Source organism: Schistocerca nitens, chromosome 2, assembly GCF_023898315.1.
Source record: "Schistocerca nitens isolate TAMUIC-IGC-003100 chromosome 2, iqSchNite1.1, whole genome shotgun sequence".
NCBI lineage: Eukaryota > Metazoa > Arthropoda > Insecta > Orthoptera > Acrididae > Schistocerca > Schistocerca nitens.
In genome coordinates, this window is record NC_064615.1 from 769,628,157 (window position 1) to 769,644,521 (window position 16,365).

Sequence of the window (16,365 nt, forward strand, 5' to 3'; positions counted from 1 at the left end):
ATGGTGTCAAAAATGTAATTTTCATTACAGGATGTACTTTTTCTTGAATGGTAATTGTCATACAAACATTTAAAACATAAAAGACTTACTGCACTAAAGACAAAATAATGCAAATAAAGATTTATATGAAAGAAGGTTGGTTAGTTGATTTGGGGGACCAAACAGCAGGGTCACTGGTCCCATAGGATTAGGGAAGGGATGATTCCTCTTAAAGGGCACGGGTGATTTCCTTCCCCCACACACTTACAAAGGAACCATGCCGGCATTTGCCTAAAGCAATTTATAGAAATTACGGAAAATCTATGTTGTCCTCCCAAATGCAAGTCCAGTGGGCTAACCACTGCGCCACCTCGCTCAGTACGAAAGAAGGGATTATAAGTAAAACCGAAACTCAACCACAATGAGGAACAGAAATAACAAATGCAATAACATGGACAAAAATACAGGACAACAAAAGAGAAGAAATTAAATCAATGTTGATAAATGGAAAGAATTAAAAGCACACTCAAAAAGATTCGAAGAGGAAAAGAATTACAGGAAGAAAAAATGAGATCAATTGAAAAAGTTAATATGGTGATCAAAATAATGAGACAAAGGAAAATAATTTAAAGTCACACTAAAACCAATTAACTGGAAAAAAATGATCAAAGTCATTTTGATAAAGATTAAAAAATAAAAACAGTTCAAAGCACTTGGTGAGAATCGAAATCACAAACTCTTACGTATGAGGCTTGTACTATGATCATTAAACCATGCAAGCAATCTGTTTAAAGTTTCTTTTTTAAATCTGTAGACCACCTTATGAAATGCTGACTTTTTTTCTCCCTCTTGCATATGAGGGCCACCAGGGTGAATGGCTGCAGAGTGTGACACCTGGGACCGTAACATACGTCCCATATACCGTATTTACTCGAATCTAAGCCGCACTCGATTCTAAGCTGCACCTGAAAAATGGGACTCGAAATCAAGAAAATAATTTTCCCGAATCGAAGCAGCACCTGAAATTTGAGACTCGAAATTCAAGGGGAGAAAAATGTTTTAGGCCACACCACCAAATCGAAACAAAGTTGGTCCATCGTAATATGAGCCACAGTTTAGGTCGAATGAATGACGATACAGATATAGTAGTTTGGTTCGAGTCGTACGCTTAGCAGTTGAGCTTTACCAGGTAGCTATTGCTATGCGTCAGACGCTCCGTCCGTATTTATACGGGTACCATTCCTTTTTCACATGCTTTGTCTGGTTTGAATCGATTGCTTATTTTTCTTTGATCTGGTAAGTGCCGTTCTCTTTGTTATAGGTGTTTACGTCACTCTAAGCTGAAAATGCATTACTGTACTGTGTCATGCATTGTTTGTCGCATTCTGATAATGGGTGTTTACGGCCTGTCGGCGCTCGCAGCATGGCTTGCTTTGATGTGACTTACCGAACGAAAGTGCTGGCAGGTCAATAGACACACAAACAAACACAAACATACACACCAAATTCCAGCTTTCGCAACAAACTGTTGCCTCATCAGGAAAGAGGGAAGGAGATGGAAAGACGAAAGGATGTGGGTTTTAAGGGAGAGGGTAAGGAGTCATTCCAATCCCGGGAGCGGAAAGACTTACCTTAGGGGGAAAAAAGGACAGGTATACACTCGCGCACACACACACATATCCATCCGCACATACACAGACACAAGCAGGACAGGTATACACTCGCCCACACACACATATCCATCCGCACATACACAGACAAAAGCAGACATTTGTAAAGGCAAAGAGTTTGGGCAGAGATGTCAGTCGAGGCGGAAGTAAAGAGGCAAAGATGTTGTTGAAAGACAGGTGAGGTATGAGTGGCGGCAACTTGAAATTAGTGGAGGTTGAGGCCTGGCGGATAACGAGAAGAGAGGATATACTGAAGGGCAAGTTCCCATCTCCGGAGTTCTGACAGGTTGGTGTTAGTGGGAAGTATCCAGATAACCCGGACGGTGTAACACTGCGCCAAGATGTGCTGGCCGTGCACCAAGGCATGTTTAGCCACAGGGTGATCCTCATTACCAACAAACACTGTCTGCCTGTGTCCATTCATGCGAATGGACAGTTTGTTGCTGGTCATTCCCACATAGAAAGCTTCACAGTGTAGGCAGGTCAGTTGGTAAATCACATGGGTGCTTTCACACGTGGCTCTGCCTTTGATTGTGTACACCTTCCGGGTTACAGGACTGGAGTAGGTGGTGGTGGGAGGGTGCATTGGACAGGTTTTACACCGGGGGCAGTTACAAGGGTAGGAGCCAGAGGGTAAGGAAGGTGGTTTGGGGATTTCATAGGGATGAACTAAAAGGTTACGAAGGTTAGGTGGACAGCGGAAAGACACTCTTGGTGGAGTGGGGAGGATTTCATGAAGGATGGATCTCATTTCAGGGCAGGATTTGAGGAAGTCGTATCCCTGCTGGAGAGCCACATTCAGAGTCTGATCCAGTCCCGGAAAGTATCCTGTCACAAGTGGGGCACTTTTGACATTTGGCATTACCCCCAAAGGCCTCACACTTAAAAGTTCCCATCACTGGCTGCAACCCTTCTTTCCATCAGTCCCTATACCAGTTCCAAACTGAACAATCCATTGCCCTCACCCACCTAATCCTTCACCTACACATCAACTCAGCCAATGAACACACCCGTCAACTCCTATCCTTAATAAAAGTCCTCAATCTTTCCTCTCCTGCATCCACGCCGGCTGTTCAAAGCATCCTCCTACAGGCCAACTGCAAATTAGAACAGCATGCCACCCTCCACCTCAAAAAATTATCCAATCTTCTGGTTTCCCACCTCTGGAAAGGCAACTCACTCACCCTTCACAAGCTTTCCAGCAAACCTCAACCTCCTCTCGTTGCACACAAACCCAGTCTCTCCCATCTACTCAATCTCCCACTTCCAGCTCCACTCCCTCCAAAACCTCAAAATTCCAATCAACGCAATCTGGAACCACAACACCCCAATTCAGTAGTTAACCTTTCCTCCAAACCTCTCTCCCAATCCGAAACCTCTGTCCTATCCAAAGGCCTCACCTTCAGCCCCACTCCCAGATTCAACCAAACAGCCCTCGTCAAAGATTTACTGTCCTACACTCGTACTCTCTGCTGGAAATATCACTTTGCCACGAAGAAAAATGATCCTAATCCTACTCCTAATGATCCAACTCCCCAAGACACTATCCAAATTGAACCCTGCCTGGAACAGTTCCGTCCTCCGTCACAGCGGGACCCACCTCCTCTTCCTCAAAATCACCCTCTCCAAACCTTCCAGGAATTTCTGACTTCCAGCCTTGCTTCTCAATCCTTCTTAAAAAACCATAATCCTACTCCCAACATCACCACTGCTGAAGCCCAAGCTATCCGTGATCTGAGGGCTGACTGATCCATCGTCATTCTTCCGGCGGACAAGGGTTCCACGACCGTGGTACTTGATCGTCGGGAGTATGTGGCTGAGGGACTGCGTCAGCTTTCAGACAACACCACATACAAAGTTTGCCAAGGTAATCCCATTCCTGATGTCCAGGCGGAGCTCCAAGGAATCCTCAGAAACTTAGGCCCCCTACAAAACCTTTCACCTGACTCCATCAACCTCCTAACCCCACCGACACCCCGTACCCCTACCTTCTTCCTAAAATTCACAAACCCAATCATCCCGGTCGCCCCATTGTAGCTAGTTACCAAGCCCCCACAGAACGTATCTCTGCCTACGTAGATCAACACCTTCAACCCATTACATGCAGTCTCCCATCCTTCATCAAAGACACCAACCACTTTCTCGAACGCCTGGAACCCTTACCCAATCTATTACCCCCGGAAACCATCCTTGTAACCATTGATGCCACTTCCTTATACACAAATATTCCGCACGTCCAGGGTCTCGCTGCGATGGAGCACTTCCTTTCACGCCGATCACCTGCCACCCTACCTAAAACCTCTTTCCTCATTACCTTAGCCAGCTTCATCCTGACCCACAACTTCTTCACTTTTGAAGGCCAGACATACCAACAATTAAAGGGAACAGCCATGGGTACCAGGATGGCCCCCTCGTACGCCAACCTATTCATGGGTCGCTTAGAGGAAGCCTTCTTGGTTACCCAGGCCTGCCAACCTATTCATGGGTTGCTTAGAGGAAGCCTTCTTGGTTACCCAGGCCTGCCAACCCAAAGTTTGGTACAGACTTATTGATGACATCTTCATGATCTGGACTCACAGTGAAGAAGAACTCCAGAATTTCCTCTCCAACCTCAACTCCTTTGGTTCCATCAGATTCACCTGGTCCTACTCCAAATCCCACACCACTTTCCTTGACGTTGACCTCCATCTGTCCAATGGCCAGCTTCACACGTCCATCCACATCAAACCCACCAACAAGCAACAGTACCTCCATTATGATATGACAGCTGCCACCCATTCCACATCAAACGGTCCCTTCCCTACAGCCTAGGTCTTCGTAGCAAACGAATCTGCTCCAGTCCGGAATCCCTGAACCATTACACCAACAACCTGAAAACAGCCTTCACATCCCGCAACTACCCTCCCGACCTGGTACAGAAGCAAATAACCAGAGCCACTTCCTCATCCCCTCAAACCCAGAACCTCCCACAGAAGAATCACAAAAGTGCCCCACTTGTGACAGGATACTTTCCGGGACTGGATCAGACTCTGAATGTGGCTCTCCAGCAGGGATACGACTTCCTCAAATCCTGCCCTGAAATGAGATCCATCCTTCATGAAATCCTCCCCACTCCACCAAGAGTGTCTTTCCGCCGTCCACCTAACCTTCGTAACCTCTTAGTTCATCCCTATGAAATCCCCAAACCACCTTCCTTACCCTCTGGCTCCTACCCTTGTAACCGCCCCCGGTGTAAAACCTGTCCAATGCACCCTCCCACCACCACTTACTCCAGTCCTGTGACCCGGGAGGTGTACACGATCAAAGGCAGAGCCACGTGTGAAAGCACCCACGGGATTTACCAACTGACCTGCCTACACTGTGAAGCTTTCTATGTGGGAATGACCAGCAACAAACTGTCCATTCGCATGAATGGACACAAGCAGACAGTGTTTGTTGGTAATGAGGATCACCCTGTGGCTAAACATGCCTTGGTGCACGGCCAGCACATCGTGGCACAGTGTTACACCGTCCGGGTTATCTGGATACATCCTACTAACACCAACCTGTCAGAACTCCGGAGATGGGAACTTGCCTTTCAGTATATCCTCTCTTCTCGTTATCCGCGAGGCCTCAACCTCCACTAATTTCAAGTTGCCGCCGCTCATACCTCATCTGTCTTTCTACAACATCTTTGCCTCTTTACTTCCGCCTCGACTGACATCTCTGCCCAAACTCTTTGCCTTTACAAATGTCTGCTTGTGTCTGTGTATGTGCGGATGGATATGTGTGTGTGGGCGAGTGTATACCTGTCCTTTTTTTCCCCCTAAGGTAAGTCTTTCCGCTCCCGGGATTGGAATGACTCCTTACCCTCTCCCTTAAAACCCACATCCTTTCGTCTTTCCCTCTCCTTCCCTCTTTCCTGATGAAGCAACAGTTTGTTGCGAAAGCTTGAATTTTGTGTGTATGTTTGTGTTCGTTTGTGTGTCTGTCGACCTGCCAGCACTTTCATTTGGTAAGTCACATCATCTTTGTTTTTAGATATATTTTTCCTACGTGGAATGTTTCGTCTCATTAGCGAAACAATGGCAAGAGACTGCTATTTGTTGTTATTTACACGGCTGCTTTCTTGTTAATGATCAACAAGAACCAAATAATAGACTGCGGATGATAGAAGATGTTCTGAACGAGATTTCAGCGAAAATTTTTCTCCTTTTGAAAATCTTTGCAGACGCCTCTTTAGTACATTACATTCTGCACAGAAATTAGAGTCATCTTAGATTTAAAAATCTAGTCAAGTGCCGTGCTTCATTTCTGACTGTATCACTATTAGGCATAAGAATAATACAAATATAATCATGACATGTTATGTACATTATTCCGCGTTTGCTGTTGTCTCACACTAGTTTCGTACTTTATTAGGCAGACAGGATTTAAATGAGATAGCAGCAAACACGAAAGAATACATGGCAAAATGTTTATATTCATATTATTCTTATGGTGAAGAGAATACTACATGTGATTCACAATTCATAAAAGTTCCTATTAGCAACCATCTCTTCTCATACATAAGAAAAAATTCAGAACGTAGAGTTGACCAAATTGACAAACATCCCCAACAGTTTTGCCAGTTGGATTTTCGTAGTACATTGAAATGCTGCTACGTTCGAAGATGAACAACATGGAATTTGTATTTACTTCGTTGGATAATGTATAAAAAGCAGTGGTCGAAACTCGGGGCGGAGAAAAAAGCTCGTCTTCCACCTTTTCTTAAATTTATTTACTGACGCAGAGGTTTTGGCGCCAGTATTTATCTGTGTGCCTGCAAAGCATGCCAGTGTAGCGCTACATATATTCGGCGGCAGAAGTTAGTAGTGGCGGCACCTACCAACATTTTTCAGAACTTCCGCTTACTTTGCACTCGATTCTAAGCCGCAGGCGGTTTTTTGGATTACGAAAACCGGAAAAAAAGTGCGGCTTAGATTCGAGTAAATACGGTAGGTGATTTCAAGAAGCTGACACAAACTCTAGGAACCTCTCCTTGTGAGTGTCTCTCGTTCTGTCATCTTGCTAGTTCGACAGTTTTCTTCTTGATACTGTGTTCAGCCAGGGTTCTCCCATTCCTGCCAACATCATCAAATAGTGGCATAACTCTAATTCAAATGTTAAGTGGTTTGCCAATTACTCCAACTGCCTTCTTTGAACCCAGTTATATGTCCTCTCTTGGACACATCCTCCCTCATGTGCTGAAATCTGCGTACATTGTTCACGGGCCTTTCTGCGAGGCATAGTCACTGTCCAGCTAAGTGCACATATTGAAAAATCGCAAAGACTTTATGCCTTAGTATCATGTCCCTTGTTCATTACCCTTACTAGCTGTGCGGGGAAACTGTGTTACTGCTCTCACACATTCATCCATCGGCTGGAAAAGCTCATAGTTTTCAGTTTATACCTGTATAAATATCAATTTGTGACCAGTTTTCATAACTCCTTCGTGGTGTGTGTGTGTGTGTGTGTGTGTGTGGTTTCTTTTTTTCTTTTTCTTCTTAAGAGTGTTTTTGTTACATTTTAATAATGCAAAGGAAACTACGTTAGTTCTACAATGCAGCTCTATTTACTTAAATAATGTGTTGTACTTAACACCCCTCCCCTTTTGCTGAAATCAAAAATCAAATTATTTACTCCAAGGTTTTTTCAGAGCTGAGCACATCATCTTGCATAACTGCAGGAGCCCTACATTTCCAGAAAAATAACCATTCATTCAAGTGAGTCTACTTTAGTTGAAACATGACAAAGTCAACTGAGGCAAGATCAGAAGAATGGAGAGGGTGCTCACTGCAGTTAACTGGTCAGTAAAAGTTTCTGAGCAATTTCCTGGGGTGTTGTCTCAATGAAAGAACAAAATGCTTTTTCTCAGTGCCCATTATAATTATCCGGGCTGTTATGCCGTGGTTGGTTGATGAATTCTGTGTCAATTCCCAACATTTCGTCTCCGGCTGCGGGAGACATCTTCAAGGGGGTCCGTAGCTCGATGGAAGGTCCAACACACCCACTGGCTCGCTACTGACTGCCGCTAAATTCTGTGTCTGCGCACTCCTGTGCCGCGGCGTGACGTCACGTGTTTTGAAAACATCAGTGCAATTGGCTGCTGTCCGTTGCCGTTGATCGCCGTTGCCATCACCCAGTAGTGGACGGGTGGTACACATCTTCTTTAACACCGGCATCCATATACCGTTTAATTTCACGCCCTCCTCATTTCGACTGAAATTATTAGGGTGTTTAGCAATTTAGATTGCCTACCTGTAGAGCCTTTCGTAATATCCGCTTGTGGCCGCTAGTATTTGCGTCTCCTCGAAACGAATATTGTGGTTCCCTGGCTGGAAAGCATGCTCCGCAACAGCTGATCATTCCGTTTCTCCTCTTCTACAATTGCCCTTGTGCTCTTCCAAACGTTTAGAAACAGTTCTTTTAGTGGTACCCACATAAACATCTCCACAGCTGCATCGGATCCTATACACTCCAGCTTTTTCGAACGGTTTGCGAGCGTCGTTGGCAAGCTTAAGGTATTCCTGTATCTTCCTGGTGGGCTTGTAAATTACAGTAATATTCCGCTTCGTCAAGATCCTCCCTATTCTTTCCGTTGCATTTTTAACAAACGGCAGGAAAGCCTTAGATTTTGCAGTAGCCTGTACGTCACTATGATTTCTGCATGGCTGCCTCAATGCACGTTTTATTTCGGTGGATGAATATCTGTTCCTCATTAGTGCATTGTGGATATGTTTCATCTCAGCGTCGAGCAACTCATGTTCACAAATATTTTTAGCTCTGTCCGCTAACGTTTCGATAACAGCCCGCTTCTGTTGTGGGTGGTGGTTCAAATCCTGGTGCAAATAACGGTTCGTGTGCGTGGATTTGCGGTATACTGAGTGGCCCAAACTACCATTTTCGTTTCTGAAAACAACCACATCGAGGAAATGTAATTTGCCATCTACCTCCTCCTCCTCCATTGTAAACTGAATTCTCGAGTTTATACTACTCAGATGTTCATGGAACCGGCACAGTTCCTCCCTGCCATGTCTCCACAGCACAAACGTGTCATCCACATATCGGAACCATACTTTTGGTTTTTTGCTGGCAGTACCTAAGGCCTTTGAATTTCTCCATAAAGATGTTTGAAATTACGGGACTTAGGGGGCTTCCCATAGCCACGCCATCTGTTTGCTCATAAAACTGTTCATTCCACTTGAAGTATGTGGTCGTCAAACAGCACTTAAACAGTTCTGAAATATCGGCAGGACCAATTTCAGTTTTATACACAAAAGGGGAACTGCTGACCTACTGGCTTCCAGCTGTATTGTTTCTATCAACTATAGAAAATTGTTAACCGCAACTGTTGAGAGAAAGGAGGCTTTCTTTAATTTTACATTACACAACCCACCTGTCTTCCATCGAGTGTTCCATATTCTTTCTTGTGAGCAATGAGGAAGATTGACCTGAATGAAGACTATGACTCAGACTTGTTACTCCTTCAGAACCCTACAGAAGAGCTGCTTAAGTAATGTCAAGTGGACAGTCTTCTCCAATCACTCTAGAAATTTCCTTGAAGTACAAAACTGTTAGCCCTCAAAGCACATCATAACACACAAGATTGCTTGAAACTTCCTTCACTGTGACGTCACTTGGTGTTAATGATTAACAGTTATGGTACAGTTGAAAGGAGATACAATCTTGCTAGGTAGCAAATATCAACAATTGGAAATAAACAAATAAAAACTGAATAAGTGCCAATTTATTACAGCACAACATAACTGTCCCCAATTAAAAGTAACACAATTACTGAGAAGCATTGACAACTGCAATTCAGCTAACCTGGACATTGATATTGTCAACCTCTTCAATGGCAGCTGCTGTTTCAGGAAGATAAATGGCCTTGTCAGTCTTCTCCTTCCATGATACACACAATACTCTTGACACAGTAGCATGAACTTGATCATCTGTTATGTCATTACAGGAACTAGATGTCTGGAATATAAACCAAAAGAAAATAAAACTGAATAACATGTAGATCTCAAAATTATACAAACACAATGTTATATAAATTTCCTGACAGTTTGTAACTACATGCCAGACCACAGTTCAAAATAGAACATTTGACATTTACACTCTCAACCAAAACAAATGGCTCTGAGCACTATGGGACTTAACTTCTGAGGTCATCAGTCTCCTAGAACTTAGAACTACTTAAACCTAACTGACCTAAGGACATCACACACATCCACGCCCAAGGCAGGATTCGAATCTGCGACCGCAGCGGTCGCGCGGTTCCAGAATGTAGCGCCTAGAACCGCTCAGCCACTCCGGCCGGCCACTCTTGACCAGTTTAGGTGCGAATTCATCCTCAGAGTCCATGTGTCACTTGTGCTTAAAGGTGACTGTCCTTGTAGAGGGTGTGATTTAGTAGAAAGACAATGTGTCTTACCATAAGACTATAAATGTTTGCAAATGCTGGAAGAGCATAGAAAGACAGTATTTTCCTTGGCTCCAAATTATCCATATCTTAACACCTCATAATATCTGTGGGATCAGTCATATCATTTACTGTGAAAATTTCCCACCATGCATTCCCAACAAGCTGCATAAAGCACTGCTCTTAACATGGCTCTAAATACTTCCTCAGCCCCATCACACCAAACTGACACAGTTTCAATTCATACAGCTGCTATGCGTGCTGCAAAATGCTGTTACTCTAAATGGATACTGGCAACTGGTTACATATGTGTGTGTGTGTTTGTGTTTGTGTTTGTGTGTGTGTGTGTGTGTGTGTGTGTGTGTGTGTGTGTGTGTGTAGTTTTTGTTAAGACGGCATTAAATTTGAACGGATAATGAGGATATTCTTTTACTTTGTTTTTGTATGCCTGAAGATTTTCAATTTCATCTTTTGTCTGCTGGTATCCTGTAATAGACTTTTGCCCCAGCACATAACTGATGAGCCAAAACATTATGACCACTTACTTGATAGTGTGTTGGGCCACCTTTGAATGCAATACACCAGATAATCAATTGCATGGATTCAACAACACCTTAGTAAGTTTCCAGAGGTGCATGGTGCCAGATAGAAAATAAGCACAGGTCATTTTGTAAATTATGGGCTGGTGGGTTGCTGGGCCAGATGATGTAACAGTATGTTTCATCAGGCGAATCAGGTGGCCAAGGCACCACTGTGAGTTGACTGCCATAGTTTTGCAACATGGACACTTATCCTAACTTATCCTGGTGGAAAATGCCATCGCCTTCAGGGAACACATCAAACGTAAAGGGACAGAAATAGGTCTGCAATTAATATTCACTTCGTCCACACCTGTCATGGTGCCTTAGACTACTATCATATGTCTTATGGAAGCCTATGAGAATGTCCCCCACTGCATAATACTGTCCCCATTGTCCTTCATCCATGGCATGTTGCACATTCTGAGCAGCCGTTCAACTGCATGATGGCGTATCTGTACTGTGACATCAATACCGTGTAACAAGAAATGTGAATCACTTGATCAGGTGTCACTTTTCCACTGATTCACAGTATAACCTCAATTATCCTGTACCAAATGCAACCATAATTGATGATGTCTTAAGGTAAACTTGGGAACAAATGGAGGCTTGTCTTTTGCAGACACCCATATTCAACAATTTGTGCCGAGTGATGTGCTCCACACGACTTGTGCCTGCACCAGCGTTGTATTCTGTAGTCAGATCTGCCACAGCCTGTTGCCTATCCTGCTTTACAGAGTGGGCTCTGTGATCAGGCAAGGATGTCGAACATCTGACTGCCTACTGGTGATTTCACTGTCCTTCAAGCGCTCTGCAGAAATGCTCATGAGAGTAGCACACTTATAGCTCACTAGCTTCACCATAGCAATCCGCCACTTTGACTGGATTTTGTAAAGCCTTCTCCCATGAACCATGGATCTCGCTGTTAGTGGAGAGGCTTGCGTGCCTCAGAAATATGGATAGCTGTACCATAGATGCAATAGAGGGGTATCTGTTGAGAGGCCAGACAAACCTGAAGAGGGACAGCAGCCTTTTCAGTAGTTGCAGGGGCAACAGTCTGGATAATTGACTGATCTGACCTTGTAACATTAACCAAAACAGCCTTGTTGTGCTGGTACTGCAAACGGCTGAAAGCAAGTAAAAACTAAAGCTGTAATTTTTCCCGAGGGCATGCAGCTTTACTGTAAGGTTAAATGATGATGGTGTCCTCTTGAGTAAAATATTCCAGAGGTAAAACAGTGCCCCATTCGGATCTCCAGGCGGGAACTACACCAGAGGACGCCATTATCAGGAGAAAGAAAACTGGTGTTCTACAGATCGGAGCATGGAATGTCAGATCTCTTAATTGGGTAAGTAGGTTAGAAAATTTAAAACTGGAAATGGATAGGTTAAAGCTACATATAGCGGGAATCAGTAAGTCCAGTGGCAGACGGAACAGAACTTCTGGTAAGGTGTACAGGGTTATAAACACAAAATCAAATAGGGGTAATGCAGGAGTAGGTTTAATAATGAATAAAAACATAGGAATGCAGATAAGCTGCTACAAACAGCATTGTGAATGCATTATTGTAGCCAAGATAGACATGAGGCCCACACCTACCACAAATTTAATAGTCATGGGGGACTGGAACTCGACTGGAGAAAAGTAGTACGTGAATATGGTCTGGAGGTAAGGAATGAAAGAGGAAGTTGTGTGGTAGAATTGTGCACAGAGCATAACTTAATCACAGCTACCATTTGGTTTGAATCAAGAAAGAAGGTTGCATATGTGGAAGAGGCCTGGAGACACTGAAAGGTTTCAGGTAGATTATACACACATCAAAAAAAGTTTTGCCTCACCCCGGTTCCCAGAACTCCTGAAGATAGATGTTGATTGTGGATATTATATCGCAGGCACAGGCCCTTTGACAGTTTAGAGGTGTCACTAAATCTGCCCGAAGATGTAAACAACCATGCATGAGCAGCACCTGTTATATGGAGGAGGTCCGACAGCTGATCACTTCCAGTCATTCCGCCAGGAAGGAGGTACACGGTTCGTGTTGTCTGTAGTTCAACCATGCCTAGACTGTCAATACCATAGTTCAATTGCGTCCCCATTGTTACTTTGTACCAGAAAGGGCTCTCAACACGGGAAGTGTCCAGGTGTCTCAGAGTGAACCAATTACATCACTCATAACGTTTTCTCCATAAACTGCACAGATCTCATGATGAATATCGATCGCTTTTAGGCCTTTAGCACTAAGAAATCTTATAACAGCGAGTACTTCACAGTTGGCGGGACTCACAATTATCTGAGGCATTTTAAACACTCAGTACACAATGTAAACAAGGAAGAATCAGACTGTAATGGCGTCAGTCTGTAGATTAAGGTACACACTTTCATGTAAAAATAAAATTATTGAGATATCTTAGCACATCTTTTTTTAATTTCAAAACGGTACTTACTTAAAAACCACGCCTAGTATAAGATGAACATCAACAAAAGCAAAACGAGGATAATGAAATGCAGTCAAATTAAATCAGCTGATGCTGAGGGAACTAGATTAGATGAGTTTTGCTATTTGGGGAGCAAAATAACTGATGATGGTTGAAGTAGAGAGGATATAAGATGGACACTGGCTATGGCAAGGAAAACGTTTCTGAAGAAGAGAAATTTGTTAACATAGAGTATAGATTCAAGTGTCAGCAAGTCTTTTCTGAAAGTATCTGTATGGAGTGTAGCCATGTATGGAAGTGAAACATGGACGATAAATATTTTAGATAAGAAGAGAATAGCAGCTTCTTTGGTGCTAGAGAAGAATGCTGAAGATTAGATGGGTAGATCACATAGCTAATGGGGATGTACTGAATAGAATTGGCGAGAAGAGGAATTTGTGGCACAACTTGCCTACAAGATGGGATCAGTTGGTAGGACATGTTCTGAGGCATCAAGGGATCACCAATTAAGTACTGGAGGGTGAAAATCGTAGAGGGAGACCAAGAGATGAATACACTGAGCAGATTCAGAAGGATGAAGGTTGCAGTAGTTATTCGGAGATGAAGAGGCTTGCACAAGATAGAGTAGCATGGAGAGCTACATCAAACCAGTTTCTGGACTGGACACCACAACAATAATAACATCATTGCTAGAATGATTCTTCACGTCTCTTCTCTGCTTACGTACTTTCCTTACTGTGTCACGTGCCTGCACTACCACCAAGTGGCATTACATCTCACAGTGGGCAGTAGTCATAATGTTTTGAGTCAACAGTGTAGATATCTATTCTGGATCCTGGATAGGGATGCACACTGTGTGGAAATTCCTTTCACTTCCAGTATTGTGTCCGCAGCTTGTGGTCTTGCAGTGGCGTTCTCGCTTCCTGCGCACGGGGTCCCAGGTTCGATTCCCGGCGGGGTCAGGGATTTTCCCTGCCTCGAGATGATTGTGTGTTGTGTTATCTTCATCATCATCTTCATCCCCATTACGGTTGGAGGAAGGCAATGGCCAACCACCTACGCTACGACCTTGCCTAGTCGGTGGTGCGGGTCTCCCGCATCATTCCCTACGCTCCTCAGAGTATCATCATCATCCAGTATTGTAGTTATGAACTGCATGGTTCACCCTGAACTGGTCCTTGTTGATAATCACAAATACCATTAGGGAGGATATGTATGGGAACTCTTCTTTAGAATAAATACTTATGTGACAGTAGCTGAGTTGCCCCAGAAGATTATGCCATACAACAGTATTGTGCCGAGGTATGCTAGCAATGCACTCTGCAGGTCAACAGAATGAAAGGGTGCAGTAAGCAGAACTGACACTTTTTGTTAATTTATCTACATCCCAGTGCGTGATCATTTCGGATGTCAAGCATCAAGAGGGTGGGGCGTGCAGGTGAGGCACTACTAAATCAGTGTAAAACTTTAGTGCCTAGGTTGTAACATGATCACTGCCACAACATTTACTTCTTTTCGGTGACCTGGTGATTTTTATGATTTGTGTAAGAGATGATTTGGCAATATTGATATCTTCAGGTGGCATATGCAGTTCCTCTCTAATGAAGTGTAATGGGTCTGCATTTATGTCTATTTTAATCTCAAATTGAATAAAAAATTTATATCGAGAAAAATATTTTAGAAATAAATGTTAGAAGCCTTTGTCACAAATTTGAAGAATAAGAACTCTGGTTTTGTGCATCCTACATATCAAATGCTAATAGCCTTAATTTTGGAAAAAACCTGCATGCTGAAAGAAAGCAACATCCACAGGAGAAAAGTTTAGTACATGTCTGGTGTCTGGACTTACACAGTCACACTCCATTATGTCTTTGGATCAAGTTGAATGGTTTATTTTTACCTCAATCATATGACTGTCTTTCAGAAGGCTTCAGATCACTCATTAAAAGGTCCATGTTCTGTGCAAAACATTTCAAGGTAGGTTCACTGAAGTTGGAAGAAAAAATTTATTTTCTCATCTTTTCTGATTTATGGGTACTGACTTCCTTCTCGATACTTGGTTCAGACTGTGTGAAATCTGAATCACTGGCAGCCACATTTTGAACTTGCCCTAACGCAGAAACACGGATACTTCACATCCTACTTGGTACGATGCACATATTTCAAGCATTAGACTGTGAATTCTTCTGTTAGTGGAAGGTGTATTACAGGACGAAGGGATAATTGTAGGCCGCAGTTTCAAACCTACCACTATGATGATACCAATCCCTGGTATACCATGGCAAAATTTTCATATATCCACAAATATTATGAGTACACGCACAATTAATATGATCAAACCTACCACTATGATGATACCAATCCCTGGTATACCATGGCAAAATTTTCATATATCCACAAATATTATGAGTACACACACAATTAAAATGAGTTTCTGAACAGAAAATTTTGTAAAATGGTTTGTTCATTAATATTTGAAACTGACAATTTGTTATTTTTTTTAACATTTATACTGGATTGTTTCCATATTTCGGCATGAGAGATCTTTGCCACAATTTGTAAAGGTATTTAAGACATTCTGTGCAGATCAAGTGGTAATCTTAAGTTTTTCCACTACTTACCACATCTAGCTAATTAGATTTAACACAGTCATAAGATACTGTTCTCCGATGTCTGTTCAAAAAATTCCAGAACATTCGTAATTTTACATCAATGGTGTGTTGGAGCGAAATGCTGTTAGCATCCATACACATGCCTGTGTTTAATATGTAACTGGTGGAAGTTTCACCGTTGTATGTCTGTTAGTTATTGTTCAGTGCTGTAAGCGCTATATTGAGTAGAATGTTGTGTTGCACATTTTGCAAATTTCGAGACGACAGAGTTGGAGGAGCAATGCATCAGTATTAAATTTTCATGAAACTCGAGAAAACCTTTACACAGACATACCTAATTATGCAGGAAGCCTACAAAGATCAGTGCTTAAGCTGTACTCGGTGTTAAAAATGGCTCACACGGTTTAAAAATGGCCGGATGGAAGTTAAGGATGACCATCATTCAGAAAACCCTTCAATGTCTACTGACGACGCCAATGTCAGCAACATCAATGAAACTGTGCATGCCAATCCAAGATTGACTCTCTGAAAGATTGCAGAAGAATGAAACATTTCAGTTGGATCATGTCATTTAATCCTGACACAGCATCTCAGAAAGTATCATGTTGCCACCAAGTTCATCCCATGGCTCACGAATCAAGGCC

The 16,365-nt window shown here is 43.0% G+C and overlaps 1 protein-coding gene across 1 annotated transcript in view; it reads right to left on the reverse strand.

Moving 5' to 3' along the window:
- LOC126237011 (ubiquitin conjugation factor E4 B) overlaps window positions 1–16,365 on the reverse strand; it is a 313,737-nt gene that overhangs the window by 267,314 nt on the left and 30,058 nt on the right. The window contains exon 5 of the mRNA XM_049946739.1: window positions 9,498–9,650. Within this exon, the coding sequence (XP_049802696.1) occupies window positions 9,498–9,650 (153 nt within the window). The remainder of the gene's footprint in view (window positions 1–9,497; window positions 9,651–16,365) is intronic.